The sequence below is a fragment of the Xenopus laevis genome, chromosome 6L (genome assembly GCF_017654675.1).
Source record: "Xenopus laevis strain J_2021 chromosome 6L, Xenopus_laevis_v10.1, whole genome shotgun sequence".
Classification (NCBI taxonomy): Eukaryota; Metazoa; Chordata; class Amphibia; order Anura; family Pipidae; genus Xenopus; species Xenopus laevis.
Window position 1 is genome coordinate 69,013,306 of NC_054381.1, and position 22,991 is coordinate 69,036,296.

A 22,991-nucleotide genomic window follows, 5' to 3' on the forward strand; every position below is an offset into this window, starting at 1 on the left:
AGAACAAAAATGTGGAAACTGACATGTTTAACAGAAGAAAAACAATCTCAACGTTGGTCAAGAAAACATGTTAGTGACAATTGTTCATTAAGACCATACGGTGCAATAGTGTTTAATTTTTTAATCCAAAAACATTCACGCTGAAGGAGTAATTTGGACCGGTCGCCTCCTCTCCGTGGAATAGGTATATGATCAATTCCTATATACTTAAAGGTTGGTAAATGGTGCCCCATCTCTAAGTAATGTTTGGCCACTGGTTTTGTTGTATGATTGTCTCTAAAAGCTGTACTGATGGCTGAGCGATGGGCATCCATCCGGAGCCGCAAAGTAAGATCTGTTTTGCCCACGTATGCAAGGCCACAAGGGCATGTAATCAGATAAACCACATGTGTGGTGGTGCAAGAAATATGTGATCTAATAGCGAATCGTTTCCCCGTATGTGGATGTGTAAAACTTTGCCCCGGGTTCATATATCGACAGGATGTGCAGGAGGGACATCTAAAACACCCCAGCTTGCGCGTTGCCAACCATCCCGTGGGGGCAGGCTGATAACACGAAATGGGATCGGATTTAACTAGAAGATTGTGTAGACTGACTCCTCTCTTATAGGCTATCATGGGAGGCCTGTCTAGTGCCCTTTTTAATCCAGTGTCAGCCTGTAAAATGTTCCAATTTTTATGCACAACTTTTTTGATTTGCCCAGCTACACCGGAGAATTGAGAAGAAAAAACTAACCTATTCATGGATGGTTCATTCTTTTTACTCCCCTGTACCTTATTTTTGGCCTTGTGGAGTGCTTGGTGTAGCAACCTTTGGGGATAACCCCTTGCTCGAAATCGGTCATTCATCTCTTTAAGCTGTCTATCTCTGTTGACCTCCGATGAATTATTCCGCAGAACCCTACAAAATTGAGAAATGGGGAGTGAAATTTTCATAGACTCCGGATGCTGACTATTGTATTGTAATAAAGTATTTCGGTCAGTTGTTTTTCTGTATAAAGAATAGTCAAATCGATCCCCTTGGCGGGCAATTTCCACATCCAAAAACTGTATTGTATTCATATTAGTGGTGGCTGTAAATTTGACAGGACCGCCCAGGTCATTCAACTGGGAAACCATAGATAAAAAAGAACTTTCATTGCCCCTCCACACAATAAGAATATCATCTATATAGCGTCTAAAGAATAATAGACTTTGGCCAAACTTAGGAAAAATGTTAGTCTGCTCAAATTGGTGCATAAAAAGATTGGCGTACGCTGGTGCCATGGCAGCACCCATCGCCGTGCCCGATACTTGTATATAATAATTACGTTCAAATCTAAAATAATTCATGGTCAGACACATGTGGAGCAGTTGTAAAACACATTCGACGTTGGGACCTGAATATAAACCATATTGTGCAATGGAGCGCCGTACTGATTCAACACCCAGATCATGGGGAATGCACGTATACAGATTCACCACGTCCATACTTGCCAAGATAATGGTCTCTCCAGTATTGATTCTAAAATTTTTTATCAAACTGAGCAAATGTGGGGTGTCTCTTAAATATGTGGGAGTGGCCTGTACAATGGGTTGAAGTACTGAATCAATAAACAAACCGATAGGATGGAAAAGACTATCCCTGCTAGAAACTATTGGGCGTCCTGGAGGCGCAATAGGATTTTTATGCACCTTGGGTAAAGCGTATAAAACCAGGCATTTGGGAAAATCCATGGTAAGGAACGATCTTAATTCCTCTGATATAAACTCATTATCAAACGACAATTTAATAAATGCATCAACCTGTTTCTTGAAATGATTCACCGGGTCATTCTTAAGCAATTTGTAAACTTGCGTATCGGAAAGCTGCCTTAAAATTTCATTCCGATAATCCACATAATTTAACAGGACAATGCCCCCGCCCTTATCCGCGGGGCGTATTACAATATTACTGTCGTGAGATAAAGAGTTTATAGCTGCAGTTTCAGCTTTAGATAAATTATTTCTGATTTTCTGTGATCCAATAATAGACACTACTTCATTGTCTACACTTTGTTTAAATAATTTAATAGCCGGATTGGTCACTGGGGGATTGTATAAGCTTTTGAGTTTCAAATTAGTAGTAGACAGAGGAGCAGGATTATCACGATAAATGTCCTTCAAACATAACAGTCTGCAGAATCGAAAAAAGTCAATGTCCCAATCGAATTGTTTCAAAGGTGAAGTAGGAACATATGTAAGTCCCTTTTTGAGAAGGCTGATCTCCCCTTCAGACAGCGAATGCTGGGACAGATTGAATATAGGAATCTCTAAATCCTGCGTCCCCTTCCTCTTTTGCCCTCGCCGCGTACGGCACTTCTTGTGTTGCCCCTTCCTATAGGAGGTCTCCCCGAATCTGGCAAAGTGTTCTCTAAAAAAGGGCGCTCGTCCTGGGCATCAGATATATCATCGGAGGTCAACAGAGATAGACAGCTTAAAGAGATGAATGACCGATTTCGAGCAAGGGGTTATCCCCAAAGGTTGCTACACCAAGCACTCCACAAGGCCAAAAATAAGGTACAGGGGAGTAAAAAGAATGAACCATCCATGAATAGGTTAGTTTTTTCTTCTCAATTCTCCGGTGTAGCTGGGCAAATCAAAAAAGTTGTGCATAAAAATTGGAACATTTTACAGGCTGACACTGGATTAAAAAGGGCACTAGACAGGCCTCCCATGATAGCCTATAAGAGAGAAGTCAGTCTACACAATCTTCTAGTTAAATCCGATCCCATTTCGTGTTATCAGCCTGCCCCCACGGGATGGTTGGCAACGCGCAAGCTGGGGTGTTTTAGATGTCCCTCCTGCACATCCTGTCGATATATGAACCCGGGGCAAAGTTTTACACATCCACATACGGGGAAACGATTCGCTATTAGATCACATATTTCTTGCACCACCACACATGTGGTTTATCTGATTACATGCCCTTGTGGCCTTGCATACGTGGGCAAAACAGATCTTACTTTGCGGCTCCGGATGGATGCCCATCGCTCAGCCATCAGTACAGCTTTTAGAGACAATCATACAACAAAACCAGTGGCCAAACATTACTTAGAGATGGGGCACCATTTACCAACCTTTAAGTATATAGGAATTGATCATATACCTATTCCACGGAGAGGAGGCGACCGGTCCAAATTACTCCTTCAGCGTGAATGTTTTTGGATTAAAAAATTAAACACTATTGCACCGTATGGTCTTAATGAACAATTGTCACTAACATGTTTTCTTGACCAACGTTGAGATTGTTTTTCTTCTGTTAAACATGTCAGTTTCCACATTTTTGTTCTGGTTCTCAAGATGAAGGGATGTTCCTTAATACATAAGCTATGCTATGGTTTTGAATTGACTCTATTGTGAAACTATGTTTCTAATAAGTTATGAACACTTGACACATTACTATTACTTTGTTATTTAACCAATTGTTTCTGAATAACATTCTAATACTGGGACAGCCTTCACCTATTTTAATGTGTGATACTTGTTGGTGATTTCACTTCCTGTTTGTTAATTGGTAATTGGTAAGGGTATATAACCCCTGTTTTTATTGTGTGCTGTATCTTGAAAACGGTCCCAGATCCGGACCGAAACGTCGATACACTTATTTTTAACCTTTGTTAAATAAATTAATCTTTTAAACGTTCCAGTGTGCGCTATTAACTATATATGGACATTTAAATAACTGACATGATAGCAGCACCTGGTCATTTGTTTCTTCCAAAGGTGTGCGACTGACCATGCTTGTACTGGTTTATATATATATATATATATATATATATAGATATATAGATATATATATATATATATATATATATATAGATACATATATATATATATATATATATATATATATAGATACATATATATATATATATATATATATATATATATATATATATATATACACACACATCACTTTACATGAGTTTTAAACTGAAAGTTAGATATTTAAACAAGTATACGTTACAGTAAATTTCGGTATAACCCAGTAAATACTTAACTGGATATATATTGAAATGGATTTTGATGTAACATGAAGGATAATGTTAAAAAGAATTTTAGATAAATAAATGAGCAAAGTATATTCACACAAATAATTTCTGATGATGGAATTAGTGCATGCACGTAAAGAAAGCCAATAACATAAAAATATTTTGTCTGTGTGAAAAATATTGAAATTAAAAGAATTATTCTAATGCATCGTAACCAAATCTTAATAATACATGGGTTTACTTAACATGAAATTTATTAAAATCATCAAATAATCAAATTTGATAATTAAATACGTATTGGTAAAGTGCTAAATCTAATGAATGAGATAAATAACTAATTCAATAATTAAATATAAACGCACTCATTGCGTCCATAAAAAAAACGCTAGTGCACAATGAAATATATCTACGTCAAGGTGCCGATAATGTGAATTGGGCATGAAAAAACCTTAAAAAATTAATTAGTGAATATTAAGAAAAAACTAATCTATATGCTGTGTTTCTAATACTCAACAGTGTGTATCTGTTTGGTGCTATTGGCAAATATATCTCAAAGAAGTGCTGTTGTTTGATGAATATATAATATACTTGTTCAATAAAACAACTAATTATTTTGAAGTAAATATTATAAGTGCGTTAATTGACATAATTTATACACAAGTTTAGTCAATTAATCTAAAACACATATCACACCACAATGTGTGTGAATTACTTAATATGTGGGTGAAATATAAAAGTTGATATTATATGTGAAAATTAAATGTGAAACAAGTAAAAATGTATGTGTACGTGAAAATATAAAGAAAAACAGTCTATGCTGACCGTACTTTGTTTATCCTGAAACTAATCCTGGTCAGACCATAATTCAGTAAGTTTGCCACAAGGATGGTTCCTAAACACAACAAGCAACATCAAACCTGTCGTGTGTCCAATGTGAAAATCCAAAAGGCTTCCCTATGTAACAATTTTGATGTTAAACCCCCTCCTCTTGAGGGGGAGAGTATTCTCTCAATCCCTTGGATTTTAAGATATGCACTTTGTCCACCACTGCAATCTAAAAAGTGCCTAGATACAACAGAACTCGAACAATTTGGTTACAATTTGGTTAATATGTTCATGCATACGATACTTTAACTTTCTAGTGGCGCAACCCACGTATTGGGTACTGCATTTTTTTGAAGGTAAGTAAATAAATTACAAATGTGGTGTTGCAATTTATGACGTTTTTTTTTTCATTAATTTTATTGAGTTTTCCATAAACACAATAGAATATATTACGCAGATTGAGTATGTCAAGATGACAAAAGAAAAGAATATACAATGCTGTATAACATACCAAAGATACAATCAAATATCTATAAATATATACTCAAAAGCACACATTCCAAAGGAAAATAATTAACATAGTAAATAAAATAATGAAGTAAAGAAACAATAATAAACCAAACTTCACTCAGAGGATTTACTTATTTATGTAAAAAGAATTATCAACAAAAATGGCAGTATCAAGTATCCAAAATATTCATGAACTGATAAAGCCACCTCACATTTCAATATATTTAGATTTGTAGTAGTTCTAAGACTTTAGTTTTTTGACCAGGATCAATTAGTTTGAAAAAAAGAGACCAGTCATCCATAAATTTGCGCTTAAGGATAAGGTCACACTGGGCATTTTGGGGAGATTTAGTTGCCTGGCAACTAATCGCATTGTCTTTGCGGCGACCAATCTCTCCAAACGCCTACCCTCACTCTGCGCTGGCTAAGATGAAAAATCACCAGTGCTAATCACACGCGGCAATTAGTTTTCTGAAGTCGCCCGTAGTTGCCCAGTGTGACCTTACCCTTATATGTGGTTCAGCTGTTTTTGCCCATATCGCTTCTTGCAAACACAATTGATTTATCTGTGATAAAATATCTTTCATGGAGGGGGGAGATTCTAAAAGCCAATATAAGAGTAACGTTTTTTTTTGTAGCAGCAACAAAACAAAGGATTAAGGTGGCTAACATTTTAACATTGAGATTGCATTGATTTATCTTAGAGAAAGAAGGTGAGACAATATTTAAGAGGACATAAGCTGGAGAGAAATTAAAGCATATTTTCAACTTTGAACTAGTCTTTTAGTTTTTGCTAAACCAACTTAATCCGGGGACAACTCCAAAAGTAATAGACCAGGTCTACATTCTCATGCTTACATTTTGGGCAAAATGAGACATGCCCCAATCCCTTACCTTTGCGAAAAAGCTTCCCGTATCCCAGATTGAAATGCTGGTAATTTCACAATGCAAATAATTTGTCCATTTTAAAGCTGCATCTTTAAGAGGGGGGCATTATTCTAAAAGGGGGACTCCAAAGTTTCCATGTTATATAATTTATATTTAAGATCCCCCAGTTATCTTCTACTTTAGCTAGCTCCTCAGCTAACCAATGTTTCTGAATAGCATAGAGGTTTTTGTTGGCAACTGAAAGAAAAGTGCTTTTTACAATAATATAGAGAAAGTGATCTACTATCTTCAAACCAAGTTGTCTTTTTAAAACTGCCCAAGAAAGAAGGTTCCCATTAGTAGGATCCACAAAGTCTCTAATCATAAGAGGATGGCGTTTTTTAGAGAGAGAAAGCAAGGAGTAGTATCAGGGTTGTGAGTTTTTACAAAGGAGATGAATTGGCATGAAAGGAGTCTGAAGATAAAGAAGCAGAGCTGACCGGCACTCAAACGGATCCACAAGACCAGATATATTCAGTTAAAAAATAAATTTATTGGTAGAAAAGTTAGAATTATAGCTCCATCTCCATCCACCCTACTCTCTTAGCCCATGACTAAGCACCCTGAGGGGTGTGAAACGCGTATGGTGGATGGAGATGGAGCTATAATTTTAACTTTTCTACCAATACATTTTTTTTAACTGAATATCTCTGGTCTTGTGGATCCGTTTGAGTGCCGGTCAGCTCTGCTTCTTTATCTTCTGCTCTACCGCTCCCTGAAGCTGGGGGTCTGGGGCACCTGGACACTGTTTGGTGAGTTACTTTATAACTTATTCTGGAGCACCCTGTCCTCCACTAACCATTTGAAATGAAAGGAGTCTGCATATGATTAAAACTGTGACTGGAGAATAGCAATTTCCATGTAAAAATTGAGTCCCTAAATAGAGGGTTTACTTTAAATTCAAAAGGAACATCCTTCCATTTCAAATGAAGGATATTTGAAATGTGGGAGGTGGATGTGGGAAAAAGTTCAAGAGCAGGATTTGGAAATTTGTCTCCTTTAAATGTCCACTCAATAAGGTATCTTGTAATTGCAGCTAAATTACAGATTCTGAAATTAGATAACTTTAGGCCACCTAAAGCATAAGGGCCTCGCAATTTGGATAGGGCAATTTTAGGTTTCTTACCACTCCATATAAAACTATTCAGTACTGAATCCAGTTTCTTAATGTCATTATGTTTAATTAAAATAGGCAAGTTTGTTAATGGATAGATTAATTTAGGAAAGTTCAAAATCTTGAATAAAGCAATCTTTCCTTTTAGATTAAGAGGGGTATTATTCCATCTATGGCAAAGAGAAATTTATGACATTTTTAATCTTAAATACCTTACCGGTGCTAGTGCTCACAAATTCAAGCCATATGTTTACACGTAATGCACCATGTTGCACCACAGCCAAAGGCCCTCATAAAACCCGCATTTAAAACCTGTAATGAATATCCACGAGCTAAAAAACATCTCTCAAGTTAATCAACTGAAGTATGTATTCAAGATCGGTACTAAAATTTAGCCTCAAACGTGGAAATTGACCTATGGGCACAGCTTTGAATACATGATTGGGATGGCAAGAATCTGCTCTTAATGAGGAATTACCAGCTGTTTTCTTTCTAAAAACAGTACTCTTTATTTGACACTAATCACCTGACACTTGTTTCTCAGGTTCAACAAGTGTCTTAAACTCAAAAATATGTAATGTTTTGAATCAAATGTGTTAGATTCCATTAACATGTGCGTAGAATTGTGTTAGCTGTACATTCTGTGTGTCAAAAGTAGCAGACCACACCAATTACAGTTCATCTGTGGCCATACTAATGTATATATACTGTATGATCTGAAAGGATTTTCAATCCCGAAAATAGTTGTCTTCTCCCACTAAGCCATGTAAAGATTTGCGAAAGCAGGTACAAACTTTAGCATCCATGGCTGTTCCAAATTGGAAAAAAACTGTGTCTGTATAAATCCTATAGCTGTTAAAATAAAAACATTATTTGGTTGTAGGGTTCAGCATGTTGTGTATGATGATCTTGGGACTCATTGCTACCAATGACAAAGTAAGGCGAAATTCTTAAAAGACGTTAAAAACTAGGTGAAAAGCTGAGAGCAAGGGTAATCATCGGATAGCTATTACTTGCTACGTTACTTCTTTGCCAGAAGTGGGCTACACCTTAATGATGATGGTGTAACTATTTTAGAAGAGGATGACTAGAAGGTTAGAGATTTGAAACAAGGCATGGGGAGAAGGGAACAGTGAATAATTACGTTATATTAAATAATTATATTAAGTTGTATTTTCCAACTGGTACCAGTATTAAAAGCATGCTAAAGAATGCAGGAGCCTGGTATATGGCCTTTATGGTATAGCCATACTTTGTTTCAGAAAGAAAGAAGATATAAAAAAGGATAAGGGGAATACATTATTGATCGTGCACCCCAAACAAAAACGAGGATAGAGTGCGGATGCTTAAGGACTGTGTGTGTGTATATATATATATATATATTTATTTAAAATAAATTATGGTGAGAAATTAGAGGGCTGAAGCAGGGTCAAGCTTTTTACAGATAATATAGGAATAGGTAAATTAATTTTAGGGCTATGCTATAGACCCCCCCTCAAGTTAGCGATGAGGAAGAGGCTTGGTTTCTGTAGGAAAAAGAAAAGGCCTTGGACTCTTGCACCCTTTGCTAAAATTGTATAAAGGGAGTGTTCTCTATTAATTGGTACTTTCTGGAAAAAAAAAAAGGCTGTCAGTTTAGGGCAGTCTTGATAATGGGGATTTTATTTACAGATATTGTCTGGGGCAACAGTAGACTGCCAGAGCAATTACTAAAAACAAGTTTATACTTGTTACTAGACAATTTTATGTCACAGATTGTTGAAGGCCAGTCAGGAATCATGCTGGATCTAGTGATTTTAAACAACTCAAACCATTGAAAATGTGCAAGTACTGGAACACCTGCGTAACAGTGACCATCATATTCTCATTGAATGTTTGATGCAAAAAAAACAAGGTAAACAGGTACTTGGACACTGTGGTAGCAGTAGATGTGATTTCCCTTTTGCCACAGGTTTTGATACTGTGGAGCATAAACCTCTGCATTCTAAACAAAGATATGTTAATAATGTTATCCAAGGTTCTACTTACTGCATCATAAAGATTAAATAATTTAAGTTTGACACGAACTGCCCTGCATAAAGTCATGATGATTACTACTTATAATGCCATTCTCCAGAACATAATCTTGAATATCACTTCAGATAAGTTGCGCTCCACAGATGTCAAACTTACAGGTCTATAATTAACCAGTTGAATTTGTAATCCATTAAAAAAAAAAAAAAAAAAAGGAGGCCTAGATAATGGAATTAAGCTATTCAAGTACTTGAAGGTGTATTCTACCAGGCCTTGGTGCATTGTTCACATTAAGCTTGATTTGATTAAAGTGTTCCCTGCCAAGGGGGTATTGAAATACTGACTCTTTTATTGCATATACAAAGAAAATAACAGATTAAACACATTTCCTGGCCTGGAGCCCAAGGTTATTATACTCAATGTGATGTGCCTAACCAGTGGCACCACCAGTAAATATTTTTCTTGTCATTTAGTGTAATCAAAAATGATTTAAAAAATGGCATATTACATGCTAAAAATGAAACAGCACAAACAGTTTAATCCTTGATTAGACTTTCAGTTGGCTTTAATGTGGTAAAAAATGTACTTGCGCAGTATTGAATTCATTGTGGAGTTCATAACTTTGTAAAAGAAATGTATATATTGTGCAGGCTTCTACTTAACAGCATTGACTAAATACAACACAAGCTGACAGTTTAGTTTATTGAACAAAATGGATGAACAAGAAAAGTCTTACAATCCGTTAAGAGATATGGCGTTAGAAAGAAAGTACACTTATTTTACTACTATAGAGCAAAATAATCCACTGTAAATATATTTGAACTGTTTTGGTTTTAAACTACATAATCTTGTGGTCTTCCCAGTTAAAGAAAGCAGCTTCTTGATAGAGCGACAGTGCCACTGCTGTGAAGGAGCTGCTGATTATAAATGAGCAGATGAGTTATATAGCACGCTTTTCTTTAGACTTTCTTTCCTTTCACACGATGTAGACTTTATGTTATGCAGTTTTTTTATATGTTTATTCTCTGAAAAATAATTCAGATAAAACATTTGGTCCAAATCCTGATGGTGGTATTCCAGAGCTGAGAGGATAGAATCTAAGATCGTGTATATTTGCCCCAAATATGCAGCATAAAGACAGATGCAATAAAAAGAAGACTCATCACTAGCACTGGAACGGGTCCGCTGAAAATACAAAAGGAAATATATTAAAACGTTTTCTGGGAAAGAATGTGGATAGAAAGAAGCATTTTTCATGAATAAACCACACTACTGCAAAACTCACTGGTGTGAAGCCAGATAACAGGTGGAACACACCCTGTTAAACATTCTCTTAAAGATCTTCTGTGTAGGAGATAACCAATAAATGACAACCTGTTGTAAGGTGTATAAATAGGGAAGAGGCTAGTCTAGTAGGACCAAGTTTTTGAACAAAAGAATACATCTACAAACCCATCATAAAGCAAGAAAATGTATCTGTTTGGGAGAAAAGAGGCATGTTACTTTGTGTAGTATGGAGCAACTATGCATTTTTGGCCCAAAATCCAACCTATGTGAGCACAAACAGGTGATGTCATCTAAATGTTGTTATAGGATGTGCAAATATTACAGAGCTGCACTATTCCTGTCATTGCTCACAGATTACCTGGCAGATTGGCATTTCTTCTTAAATGAGCAATGCCCCATATCTTACTAGAGAAATTGCCATGATTTTTCTTAAAGGGATTCTGTCATGATTTTTATGGTGTAATTTCTATTTCTAAATGACATTGTTTACACTGCAAATAATTGAATCATAAAATTTCATCCCTAAACAGCAAGTGTATTTTTTTTAAGTTGTTGTAATATTGGCGTGAAGGCAGCCATTTCAGGTCCTGGCCATTTGCTTTCAGAATTAGCCAGCACTAGGATGGAACAGCTTTCTGGCAGGCTGTTGTTTCTTCTACTCAATGTAACTGAATGTGTTGCAGTGGGACCTGGATTTTCCTATTGAGTGTTTTTCTTAGATCTACCAGGCAGCTGTTATCTTTCGTTAGGGAGCTGCTATCTGGTTACATTCCCATTGCTCTGTTATGCTGCTGGGGGGGAAAGGGAGGGGGGTGATATCACTCCAACTTGCAGTAAAGAGTGACTGAAGTTTATCAGAGCACAAGTCACATGACTGGGGGCAGCTGGGAAATGGCCAATATGCCTAGCCCCATGTCAGATTTCAAAATTAAGTATAAAATAATCTGTTTGCTCTTTTGAGAAATGGATTTCAGTGCAGAAGTCTGCTGGAGCACCTCTATTAACTGATGCGTTTTGAAAAAAACATGTTTTCCCAGGACTTTTAAGAAAATTATTTTACTAAGATTACCATGGGCTGTTTAAGTTATTTGACAGTATTCTCCATACATTGTGGAGGTTCAGCTGAAGATCAGTGAGCTAGAGTTGTGTTTCTAAATCTCGAACAACGTCCCTGTTGAACAGTCCCAAAATTATTTTGTTATGTGGCAGATGAGATTAATGTAAGGTTATTAATTTGGAGTTTTAAAATGCAAGCCACTTAATATGATTAATTATGTATATTAACAGTATTCATTTAGCTAGATTTATTTAGCTTCAGCCATCCGTGGTCATACAAGCAACTGATGAAAAAGCAAGTTCCTGATTGCACATGGTTTTTAAGCAATCCATTGTCCAGGCTTGCTGCAGAATGATATTTAAAAACAACAAGTTTTTCCCCCACAAGCAGCATTTTGCAGGAAAAACCTGGCAATCTTAATTTTCGTCAAAACCCCATTTTCGGAGATAAATAGGTTTAATAATTTTGTTCTGCACCAAGCCAGAGCAGTGAATAGCTAAAAAAAAAAAACGTGCAAGATCAGGAACAATTTTTCATCAACTGGTTCCCCGACCATGGGTGGTTGAAGATAAGGAAAGATGTTCTTTAGAGTGAGGAAGGAAGTTTAAGAAGTCTAATAAGTAGTAAAATGAAAAAAATACTAGTAAACTTTCATCACATTTGAATTACTCCACAATTCCACATTTGAGATTTTTTTTTAATAAATGCCTTGTTAATAACCACATTCAGAATGAGGAGATCTGGCAGGCCACTAAGATTTTATTTTATTGGTTTTATTAATTCCTAAGCATGTTAGAAATGTATGCTTCCAGACAAGACCTGTGCCCTATATGTGGTACATTGTTAGGGGTTGTCTACCAATAGGGGGGGCGGGGATTTGCTTGGTTGCAAATCTGTGAATTGTGATTTATGGATCAGACAAAAAAAAAAAAAAAATAGAACTGGTCTGCTTTACTGTTGCTTAGATCTATGCAACTATACAGTTCCATGAACCACTGAAAATGGGTTACATTATAGGAAAACTATTATCTAGAAATCTTTTATAACATGATTTATTTTTTTTATGTAACAATCTAACAGCATTTTGTTCTTGAGCTAGCATATATCTATATTTGCGGCATTGCTCTTTCTTATGGACTACTTCTACATTACTGCCCTACAGATATCCATCTATCCAGAGAAACAAAGCACACAGGGCATTTACACTTTCAAAATAAATTTGTAAATTTAAAATGCAAATATATATAAATCAATTTATTTTACAATTTAAAACTTACACTTTAAGACCAGGTGAATCCTCAGTGTAAAATCGCCACATGCCTCCTGTACCTGCTGATGTGGTACGTCCTGCACTCCTTGTGCTACTGCTTGCATTTTTTCTAAATTAAAATACAAAAAGTATTTATTAGGAGTAATACATTTTTTAATACATGATGAAATTACCGGCATTTTTGCCCTTGAGGCGTTAGCAGAGCAAAAGCCAGCACCAAAATGGCTAAAACAACCCCTATGAATTCAAATATTGATGTGGTTTGCTATGTTTCTAGCAGGCATAGCCTGAGAAAGAATAGGATTTGTCACCAGGCTGTTACATTATGAACAGTGTATGACTATTGCTAGTGTTCAGCATGTGGTGGAAAAGGTTAAGTACAAATTTATGGGAGCAAGTTTATGTCAATAAAAGGGTAATTTGTGCAAAAAAAAGATCTTTCCAAAAGAAGTAAACTTTCCAATACACTGTGACAGATTTGCGGTAAATGTATATCTTAATAAAGGCTCGACTGTTTTTACAATTTCAAATGATTTCCAAGCTACTGAATCAATCTATATGGTATCTCTTAATGTAGGTTTGATTTTTCAGCAGTGCGTCCCAGTCTAGAAACAACTGTATTTGTTGTGTACTTATACCAGGCTTCCAATTGGTGGAGGGGGGAAAAAAAAAACAGTCAGCCAAAAACAACTTCTCTTAAATAGAAAAGGTGTTTACAAGTTATCTTAAAAGGATTAAGAATAGGAGATGGGACATTTACCATTGTGAGGAATTTGGACTAACCACACATTTTAATGTTTTTGTAATCTTTTGATTATCTTTAGGGATTTTAGCTGATAAAATAGAATAGACCAAGCAAATGAATATTTTTACATAATAAACCTTTAGATTATAGAATACCTTTGTCTGACGGTAGAACCTGCAGTTCTGGGTGCGACAGCTTTACTTGGTGATCGTCCAGATGCAGCAACATTGGTAGCGCTAGCTGCTGGTCCAGGCTAAAGACAAACAATTTAATGATTAAGAACAAAATTACAATACAGAAACATTTTAAGATGACCAAATTAATTATTTTATCACATTAAATAAAAGTGGATTCTACAGCTGCCTTGCCAGAACATTTCAATCTCATCTAAATACTGTAACAGATTTCAAAGAGGCAGCTGGTTCAAGAGATATTACAAGTGAGAGGTGACACACGCAGTAACATTCTGAAAATGACCAGATTGTTCTACACTTATGACGTGGCACCATCACAGCCACAAGAAAACGGAAAAAGTGTAAACATTTACGTATTTGATTAAATTAGTAATTCCCCATCATAAATGTTTAAAAAAAATTAGCCTGACTCCTGAAAATGTTCAATTGACACATACGCCCCACAAATGCGTTTTGTAGTTCGGTTCTCAATAAAACGACCAGCCTCTTCCATAAAAACTCACATGAAAAGCATTTTAAAGAATATATGACAAGAGGAAACAATCGCACAAGTACCTTCCAGATTCGTTAGAAATCGTTTACTTACCATTGTTATCTATGTATGGGTTTACAGCAACTCCACTCAACAGCTCGACTCACTGAACGCCACGCTAAAAAACCTCAGCGTTTAGAAGCCAAGATCGACGTAGCATTAGTTGCTGGCCAATCATGTAGTACGTGTCATCATTTCCGCTTGAGAGCCTTTCCCCTCGGTAGTGTAGGACACGTCATCAAGGTGTCGCAAGAACTGCCTGTTTAAAAATTCTATAATTTTTTAAAAACGTTTTTTGTGTAACGTCTAAGCCAAAATCGAAACAGGACCCGATGAAAGGGATATCTAACATGCATCGGGACACAATACTTAGAAACGGGCAAGCGCTAAGAACAGCTTAAAATGGCTGCTTTGCAGACGTGTCCTGCGCTGACCGGTCAGGAAGTATATTTGCGCGTCAACGCAGTTGTTAATAAAAAAAAAAAAAAAAAAATACAGGTTGTTCATTTGCGTGACATATTTTATTTTATCTATTGGTTTGAGTTTCTACATATCGGAAGTTATGTCAATGCGCTCTCAAACTGTAAATTAAGTTTGGGGGAGATGACAAATTCGCTCTGTGTTTAGCAGTGGGAGTGTCTTTTATTAAACTTGGTGCAGAAGCAACTTGCAGGGTTGGTCATTGAGCTATCGCGCTCATCTTAAATCTATGAGGATCGGATTTTAAGAAGATATGAGACCTTCGGTTCTGTTTGTTCACCCAGACCTCGGCATTGGAGGCGCTGAGAGACTGGTGGTGGACGCTGCTTTAGCATTAAAGTCTCGAGGTTGCCATGTTCAGGTGTGGACGAGTCACTACGACCCTAATCACTGCTTTTCAGAGACTCGGAATTCCGGTATTCCTATACGATGTTGTGGAGACTGGCTTCCCCGGAGCTTGCTCGGTAGATGCCATGCACTCTGCGCCTACATACGCATGATTTTCCTGGCACTGTATATTGTATTTCTTAGTGGGGAACAATTCGATGTAGTTTTTTGTGATCAGGTGAGTACCTTGTGTAACCGGAAGTCCACAATCTGAAATCTATCTGAAGCAATCCAGTTTTTCCCTAGATTATACAGTTAAAACTTGCTATTAGCAGTCACTATCCTTAGGAACCTTCCATCAGAGTTTTCAGTTGCATGACAAAGCATTATTTATACTATATGAAGATGGAGAAGGTTAAAGGGACTTTAGTGGAAGTCTTTTTACACCATAGTTAAAGTTTCCCAAAAAAATTATTCAAAATCCTATTTTATCACATTAGTCTAGCAAAATGAACTATACACTATTTAAATTATTTGAATCTTGTTTCCTTCAGTTTGGGAATTCAAAATGATAGCAAGCAGGCAGCAGCCATTTTGTGGACACTTTTTTAAAGGACCAGTAACATCAAAAAATTTTTTTTAAAAAAAATCGTTAGTACACATCAAAAAAAAAAAAAAACCAACACAAATTATACTTTAAAATCACAAAGCCTTTATTAAGAAATAAGAAACTCCACTTCCTCCAGTGTCCAGGTGGGCACTTCTCATCTATAGTGCAGGAGGAGGAGGAGGGGGCCCGGGCAGTCACTGCATCGCATGCATGAGGCATCCATCTTGCTTCTTCACACACTGTCAGTAGAGTAGCCAGGGAGAAGAAATCGAGCCCAGCAGCATCGATGGTCGCCCTTTCACCTTTTCTGTACAGGGCAGGAAGTGCAGTTTCTGTAAGTTATTTCTTAATAAAGGCTTTGTGATTTTAAAGTATAATTTGTGTTGGTTTTTTTTTTGATGTGTACTAACGATTTTTTGATGTTACAGGTCCTTTAAGGAAAGAATCTTGTTTGTGCATCAGAATGGGGGACCAGATGTCCATCCCCATGCACTGGTTACACAATTAAATGGTAATGAGAACGGGGAATTGTGGGGAGAGCAGTGACATCTAGGAAGTGCTGAATGGAAAGTGAAAGTAAATTTTCTGCCCTGCCTCTATGCCCAGGGCATAGAGGAGGGGCAGAGAATATTTGATTGACAAATGAGATTTTTAAATGAATTTACAACAGCTATGAATGCTTTAATAAAAAAGGACTGTTATTATACAGCTTTTTGTGTCTGGGTGACCGGTCCATTTTAAGCAAAATCCTGTGCTGCATTTTTTATAGAGCAAGGATTAATTCATATTTAGTTCTAAAGTCCCCTCCGCCTTGGTCTGATAAAACTCCATTTCTCTGGTGTAATTCAACTTGTAACAGATAGAGTTGCCACCTTTTCTGGAATAAAGTACTGCCCTTCCTATATATTTATCTTTTTTCCCTATTAATAACATTGGGATCAACCATAATTTTTACAGGCCAGGCCTGTAAAATACCGGCCAGGTGGCAACCCTGAGCAGATATCGTGGTGAGCCTATCAAAAAAAACCAATGGACTGGTAACAAGGTAACTGCTCTCGCTGATTTTGCTCCCATGTTTCTAAGCTGCTACCATGGATCTGCTTCAAGCAAATAGCACATTTTGGCGAAGATATTTTCCTGTTTTAGGCAGAGTAGAAATTCAAACCTTACCATTTTGCCTTTCTTTCACAGAGCAGAACCTCCACCTGCAAATTATAAGAAGGCAGAGGAATGCAGATCCACTGTAAATCACTGCTTCCTGTGGTTCTTTTGACAGACCTGGCATAGGCCTGTGTGGGGGCTATAGCATGTGGATATTGTCGAGGAGATGAAAGTTTCACCTAGTGTAGCTCTATGCAGGCCAATGCTGGGCCTGTCAATGGAGCCACAGGAAGGAGCACATTACAGCGGATCTGCTTTCCTGCCTGCCTAGAAAATTCAGGTGCAATAGCCAGTGTGTGCCCTTGCCCCTAGGGTAATGACGGAAGCGGCACTTTGTTTCCCATGGGTTCTCCATTATGCACACAAACCTATGTTTTTAAAATAATAAGCAATAGGAAAATAAATATAACTGTACATAGAATTTTTTTTTATTTTTTAAAAAATGGTCATACCTTAGTGATACCTTTAATTTAGATTTAAAAAAGTACTCTAATTTTGATGTATCCAGATTTATGGATTCTAATTTAGTACAGTCACTGTCTTAAATGCACCTGTGTGTGACATATGATCTGGGGATGCACCAACTGATCTACATCATGTGTATAATGAGCAAGCTAGGGGATTTGATGATTATGCATTTGCATGTGCCCCGACATGGCTGCATGCGCTGGGAGCTTTTGATATTCTTTCCCCAAACTGGAATGTGGGCTCCGTTAGCCTGTACCTCAGCTGTATTTCAGCAGCACAAATTCAGCAGTAGAGAAGTTACTCTGACTTGGGGTGCTTGTGGCTGGTACGGATAGCACAAAGCATGCTTATTGCGATAAGCAATGTCAGTTAGAGCTATTTTCTTTCCATTAATCTACCAGATTGAAAGACTTTGAATTTAAAACTTGACAATATAATTGCACCTCATCAGGCTAAAAAGCAGCAACATCACTGCTAGAGTCCTCAAGTCCACTCCTGGTGAGATCCATTTACTTTTCCTGGGAGTAGGGCATGGAACTAGAGATAAATAGCAGATCTTTGCTTTTGGTTTTAGCTTGTAGGTGACTGTTTAAATGTAATTGCTGATTGGGCAACATCTCCAGAAATATTTAATTTCAGTGTTAGTAAACCTGCCCCATAGACACAGGCCTAGGGAAATTTTTGATTATTTGAACAGACTGGGATTCATGTTCTTACTCTTCATTGTCCTGTATTTTTGTAACCAGTCATCTCGTTTCATTAACGCATTATTGATGTCATAGTCATTTGTAAAGGAGAAGTAAAGGTTTAATCACTTGTGGAGGGGGCAAATGTTAGGAAGTGGTTATAATCAATTACTTCATACCCAGGGCTGGTGCTCCTGTTTGCTGAAAAATGCATTGGCTCAGAGTACTTCTGTAAGAGCACTACTCACAATCTTCTTCTGCTTCTTATGCACAGTAGAATGGAAAGCCAGAATGCTTCTGAATTCAGCTTTTCATGCTACTGCAATGGCAGTAATGCATGGCAGCTGTTTTTGGACTTGAAATAAAGTGAATGTACACTTTAAAAAGCACACATATATAAATAATGTTATGCAGCTGAAATGTTATTCAAAGTCTTTGTTTAATAAATGCTTAATGTTTTGTTTTTATCCTAGGTGTCAGCTTGCATTCCTTTTTTTAAACTGGCCAGAAATTCAAAGAAAGTACTTTTTTATTGCCATTTTCCAGATCAGCTTCTAACTCAGAGGCTGTCGTGGATTAAAAGGATGTACAGAGCCCCAATTGATTGGTTAGAAGAAAAAACTACTGGGATGGCTGACTGCATTCTCGTCAACAGCTATTTTACTGCTGCTGTTTTCAAAAAAACATTTACTTCATTAGCTTACATAGAGCCAACTGTTCTTTATCCATCTCTAAACGTGAGCAACTTTGTATCAACAGTGTTTGAAGATGTAAGTGACCTTTTTCCTGTTAAAAGACAACATATATTTCTTTCAATCAATCGATTTGAAAGAAAGAAAAATCTTAATCTTGCTCTGGAATCGATGTTTGAGCTTCGTAAGAGACTTAGCTTGTTGGAATGGGAACGTGTCCATCTTGTATTAGCTGGAGGCTATGACGAGAGAGTATTGGAAAATGTAGAACATTATCAAGAACTCAAAGACAATGCTGCCAAATACGACATTTGTAACCATGTTACATTTTTAAGATCCTTTTCTGATGAACAAAAACGTAATCTACTCCATAGAGCCATATGTGTTCTTTATACACCAAGCAATGAACATTTCGGAATAGTTCCTATAGAGGCTATGTACATGCACTGTCCAGTCGTAGCTGTTAATTCGGGTGGTCCCTTGGAATCTGTTGAAAATAATGTAACAGGATTTTTGTGCAGTCCAAACCCAAAGGAGTTTGCTGATGCAATGGAAAAGTTTGTGAAAAATCCTGATCTTAAAAACAGAATGGGGGAATCTGGACATTTACGAGTTAAGAACAAATTCTCCACTGAAGCATTTTCGGATGAGATATATGCCCATATTTGCAAATTAACCAATTAAAATGTTATACCTAGGCAAATTCTGCTAATGTCTGTCTAGTTTACTCCAGGGTGGCCATTCTGTTTGAATGATTAAATATTATGTTTAAATCCATGTACATATGTTAAATATTTGCACCTTTCTTTCTGTCTAACTTGCTTTGGAGAGTAATACTTGGGTCTGGTGAGTTGCGTGCTATACTGTGTCAAGCCTTTTTTCCTTATAATGTGTACTTTCTTACTCTTAAGTTATTAAAATGTTATATGGCAGAGAGCTAAATCACTTTAATGTTGCTGGTTAAGTGTCAAGAAAGGATTGCGATTTGTTGCTCTTTCATTTTCAGTTGTGACTTCTAAAAATGGGTCTTTTAATTAGGTGAATGCTGAGGGGTCCTGGTTCAAGTATTTTCAGTGAAAGTGCAAAACAGGTAATTTGGATTAGAGTAAATTCATCCCCCCCAGATTAAAGATTTCACCAATCAGTTGCCACTCCTCCCGACATTTCACAAATGCTAAGTTTGTATTGCCCTACAGATCTTACTTGGTTTAAAATGTAAAACTGAGGATGCTTCCTTTATCGCAGCCGGCATTTTTCCCCCCACACAGTGTGACAAAGATGGCCACCACATTTTTCCTTCTTGCTGCCTTGGCTAAGGCACCTAGAAGTTAGAGAAGAGGGCGCACACCCTTAAAAATATGTCAGGTGCTAATCAATAGGGAGGCTCATCATGTGGGTCTCCAAATCTAACATGTAACTAATCAAGAAAGGATTGCACACTCAATTTACAAAAATTATATAATATATTTATTACAAAGGGCAGGGGTGCCCAAACTTTTTTCAACGAGGGCCAGATTTGGTGAGAATGTGTAGGGGCTGACCATTCAGGAATTGCAGGAATCGAGTAATCGTAGCAGTAATATTTGGGCACATTAGTGAAATGATCTGCCACTTGGTCTATACTGCTGCCTGTGTGCGGAAGGTGTTGGCAATAGACACGTACTGGAACTTAGTGACACCATACTTCTTTAGTTTACTGTACTGGCATGTCAGTACCTTTAGCCCTAAAGAAGTATGCAAGAGTGGCACGTCACCACGTTCCAGTACGTCTCTATTGCGAACACCTTCAGCACACAGGCAGTAGTATAGACCAAGTAGCAGATCATTTCACTTATGTGCCCTAATATTACTGCTATGGGATTCCTGATCGCACTGTGCTGGGGGGCCTCATTATTATTAATTTCATGACGGAGGCTGAGGGCCGGTGTAAATTTGGAAACGGCTGCAATTGGTCCCCGGGCCGCACTTTGGACATGCCTGACATAGGGGAAAAAAAAGAAAAATTTACAAAAAAAATGTTATGTAATTTTTTCTTTTTTTCCTTTCTTTGGGTAAGGCACCGTCTGTACATTTGCAAAACTTGACTTGGATTTTTCTGTGCAGAATACCAGTCTTCGCCTTGTCCAGACTGCTGCATTAAGGGAAATTTACATTGCACAAGTAATGGAACAGCAGTGCTGCAGCCTTCAGTGCAAGTAGGCTAATACTTGGATGATTTATCTTTTTTGGGGTTGCATTGTCCTTTAAGCATAGGTGTACTAAAATACACATTATGATATGCATTATCATTTTCCTTAGCTTTAACATTTTTTGTTCAAATTTATCATATATAGATTCTTTATTCTATTTTTTATAATGACATTGGTAAAGAAAGAGTTTCTTTATATTAAGTTTTACTGCGTTATAGAAAATCCACCTGTTCTAATAAACTTTTCAATAGTTTTTTTGTATGGCTTTACATTCTTGTCATTCCAGCTTAGTCTATTTCCATCTGAAAATGTAATCTGTTTGTCAATAAGCCAGTTTTTTGGCCTACTGGTAGGGTTGCCACCTTCTGTCCCGTGGAACTCCAGGCAGGGGGGTGAAGCTGCGGCGTAATGGGGGCAGGCCATGACATCAGGGGCAGAGCTATGATGTGGCAATCAGCCAATCGCCACTTCAGTCATAGGAAATCCTAATCTGGAAAACTGCGCAGGCAAGTCTGCTTTTTCATTCTACTGTGCATGCGCCTGCCCGAGAAATTCGAAGAAAGAAGAAGCAGGAAGAGGAGCGCTTTGTGGTGCTCGCTGGAATAACCCTGGGCCGGTGCAGTTTTCTGCTGATAGGAGCACCGGCCCGGGGTTTCAGGTAAGTAAATACATTCACTTGGGGCTGACTAACATTTGGCACCCCCAAGTGCTAAACGACTGTCCTTCTCCTTTCATAAACCATGGTGTTTAAACGTTTATTTTTTTGAATACATATAATTAGAAGTATATTTTTTATTAGCAATGTTGAAGGTCTGCAGTTTCAGCTGTTTTAAAATGGCAGATTATAAAAATCAGTGTGGTAGGGTTTTTATTTGCAATAAACAAACTTTTGCATTTGCCAATATATTTCATAGGCTGATTTGCAGTCATAATAGGGACAATTTATGAATTCACTATGAATAATTCTGATGTATGTACAAAAAAAAAAATCACACTCTTGATATGACCGTAATATATATATATTTTTAATCTAGTGTGGTTTTATTCAATAAGCTAAACACTGACCAAAATGGTCAGCCAATTTGACCAAGTTATAAACAGACATTGTATACAAGCCTCATGAATTCAAAATATATGACCTATCTCTCAGAAGTCAATCCATAAGATCCCAGGGTGAATGGCACATTGTTACATAAAGATATTGGTAAAAAAAACTTTTTTTTTTTTTTTTTTTAAGAAACATCTTTTTCATGCAGAGAAATGTTAAACAAATCAAATCTGTCTCTATTTGCAACAAAAAATGACAGTCAAGTTAACTGTATGCTATAATTTTTACAAACAGTGATAATCCCAAAAACAATATTTAAATGCCTGCTCCCTGTGATCAATTTAGCTGCACTGATAAGACATGGTGCCAGTTTTATCAAGAGGTAGAGATAGTCACCGCTCTGTAAATTTTTACTGACACTTTAGTATGTAACAATTTCTATTCATTCCAGTGTGGAAAATAGTTTCCAAATCCTTACTCCAGCATATGAATATGTGTCAGGGTGCTACATATTGACAGGAGAAAGCACTCCGTGCTTTTGCTGAGCACTATTGCTCCACAGAACAATATGGTAGTGGAGGGCTCAAAGCAATTGAACACATTCTGACAAATTGGCACAGCTTTCAAGGTTGATAAATGTATCGGATTGTTAAAAAAAAAAAGTTAAGATATACAGGAGATAACAGATTTCTACAGTTCTAATATTTGATACATCAGCCCAATAATATAATAGCATGTCGAAGCAAAATAAATCCTGAAAGCTACTAGGTTAGCCAACGCTTTTACCTGTACTATTTCTTAATATAGAGCAAAATATTATACTGTAAATATCAAGTAAAACATA

The 22,991-nt window shown here is 37.0% G+C and overlaps 2 protein-coding genes across 2 annotated transcripts; one reads left to right on the forward strand and one right to left on the reverse strand.

Annotated features, from left to right (window-relative positions):
• Positions 1-9,940: 9,940 nt before the first annotated feature.
• Positions 9,941-14,571, reverse strand: sec61b.L (SEC61 translocon beta subunit L homeolog). The gene is given in 4 exon segments (NM_001086687.1): positions 9,941-10,586; positions 13,023-13,124; positions 13,916-14,013; positions 14,541-14,571. Coding segments are annotated over 4 exon segments (291 nt in total). The 5' UTR covers positions 14,544-14,571; the 3' UTR covers positions 9,941-10,498.
• Positions 14,572-15,083: 512 nt separating this feature from the next.
• alg2.L (ALG2, alpha-1,3/1,6-mannosyltransferase L homeolog) lies at positions 15,084-20,040 on the forward strand (the record flags this gene model as incomplete). The annotated part of the gene is given in 2 exon segments (NM_001093318.1): positions 15,084-15,531; positions 18,692-20,040. Coding segments are annotated over 2 exon segments (1,215 nt in total). The 3' UTR covers positions 19,595-20,040.
• Positions 20,041-22,991: the final 2,951 nt, after the last annotated feature.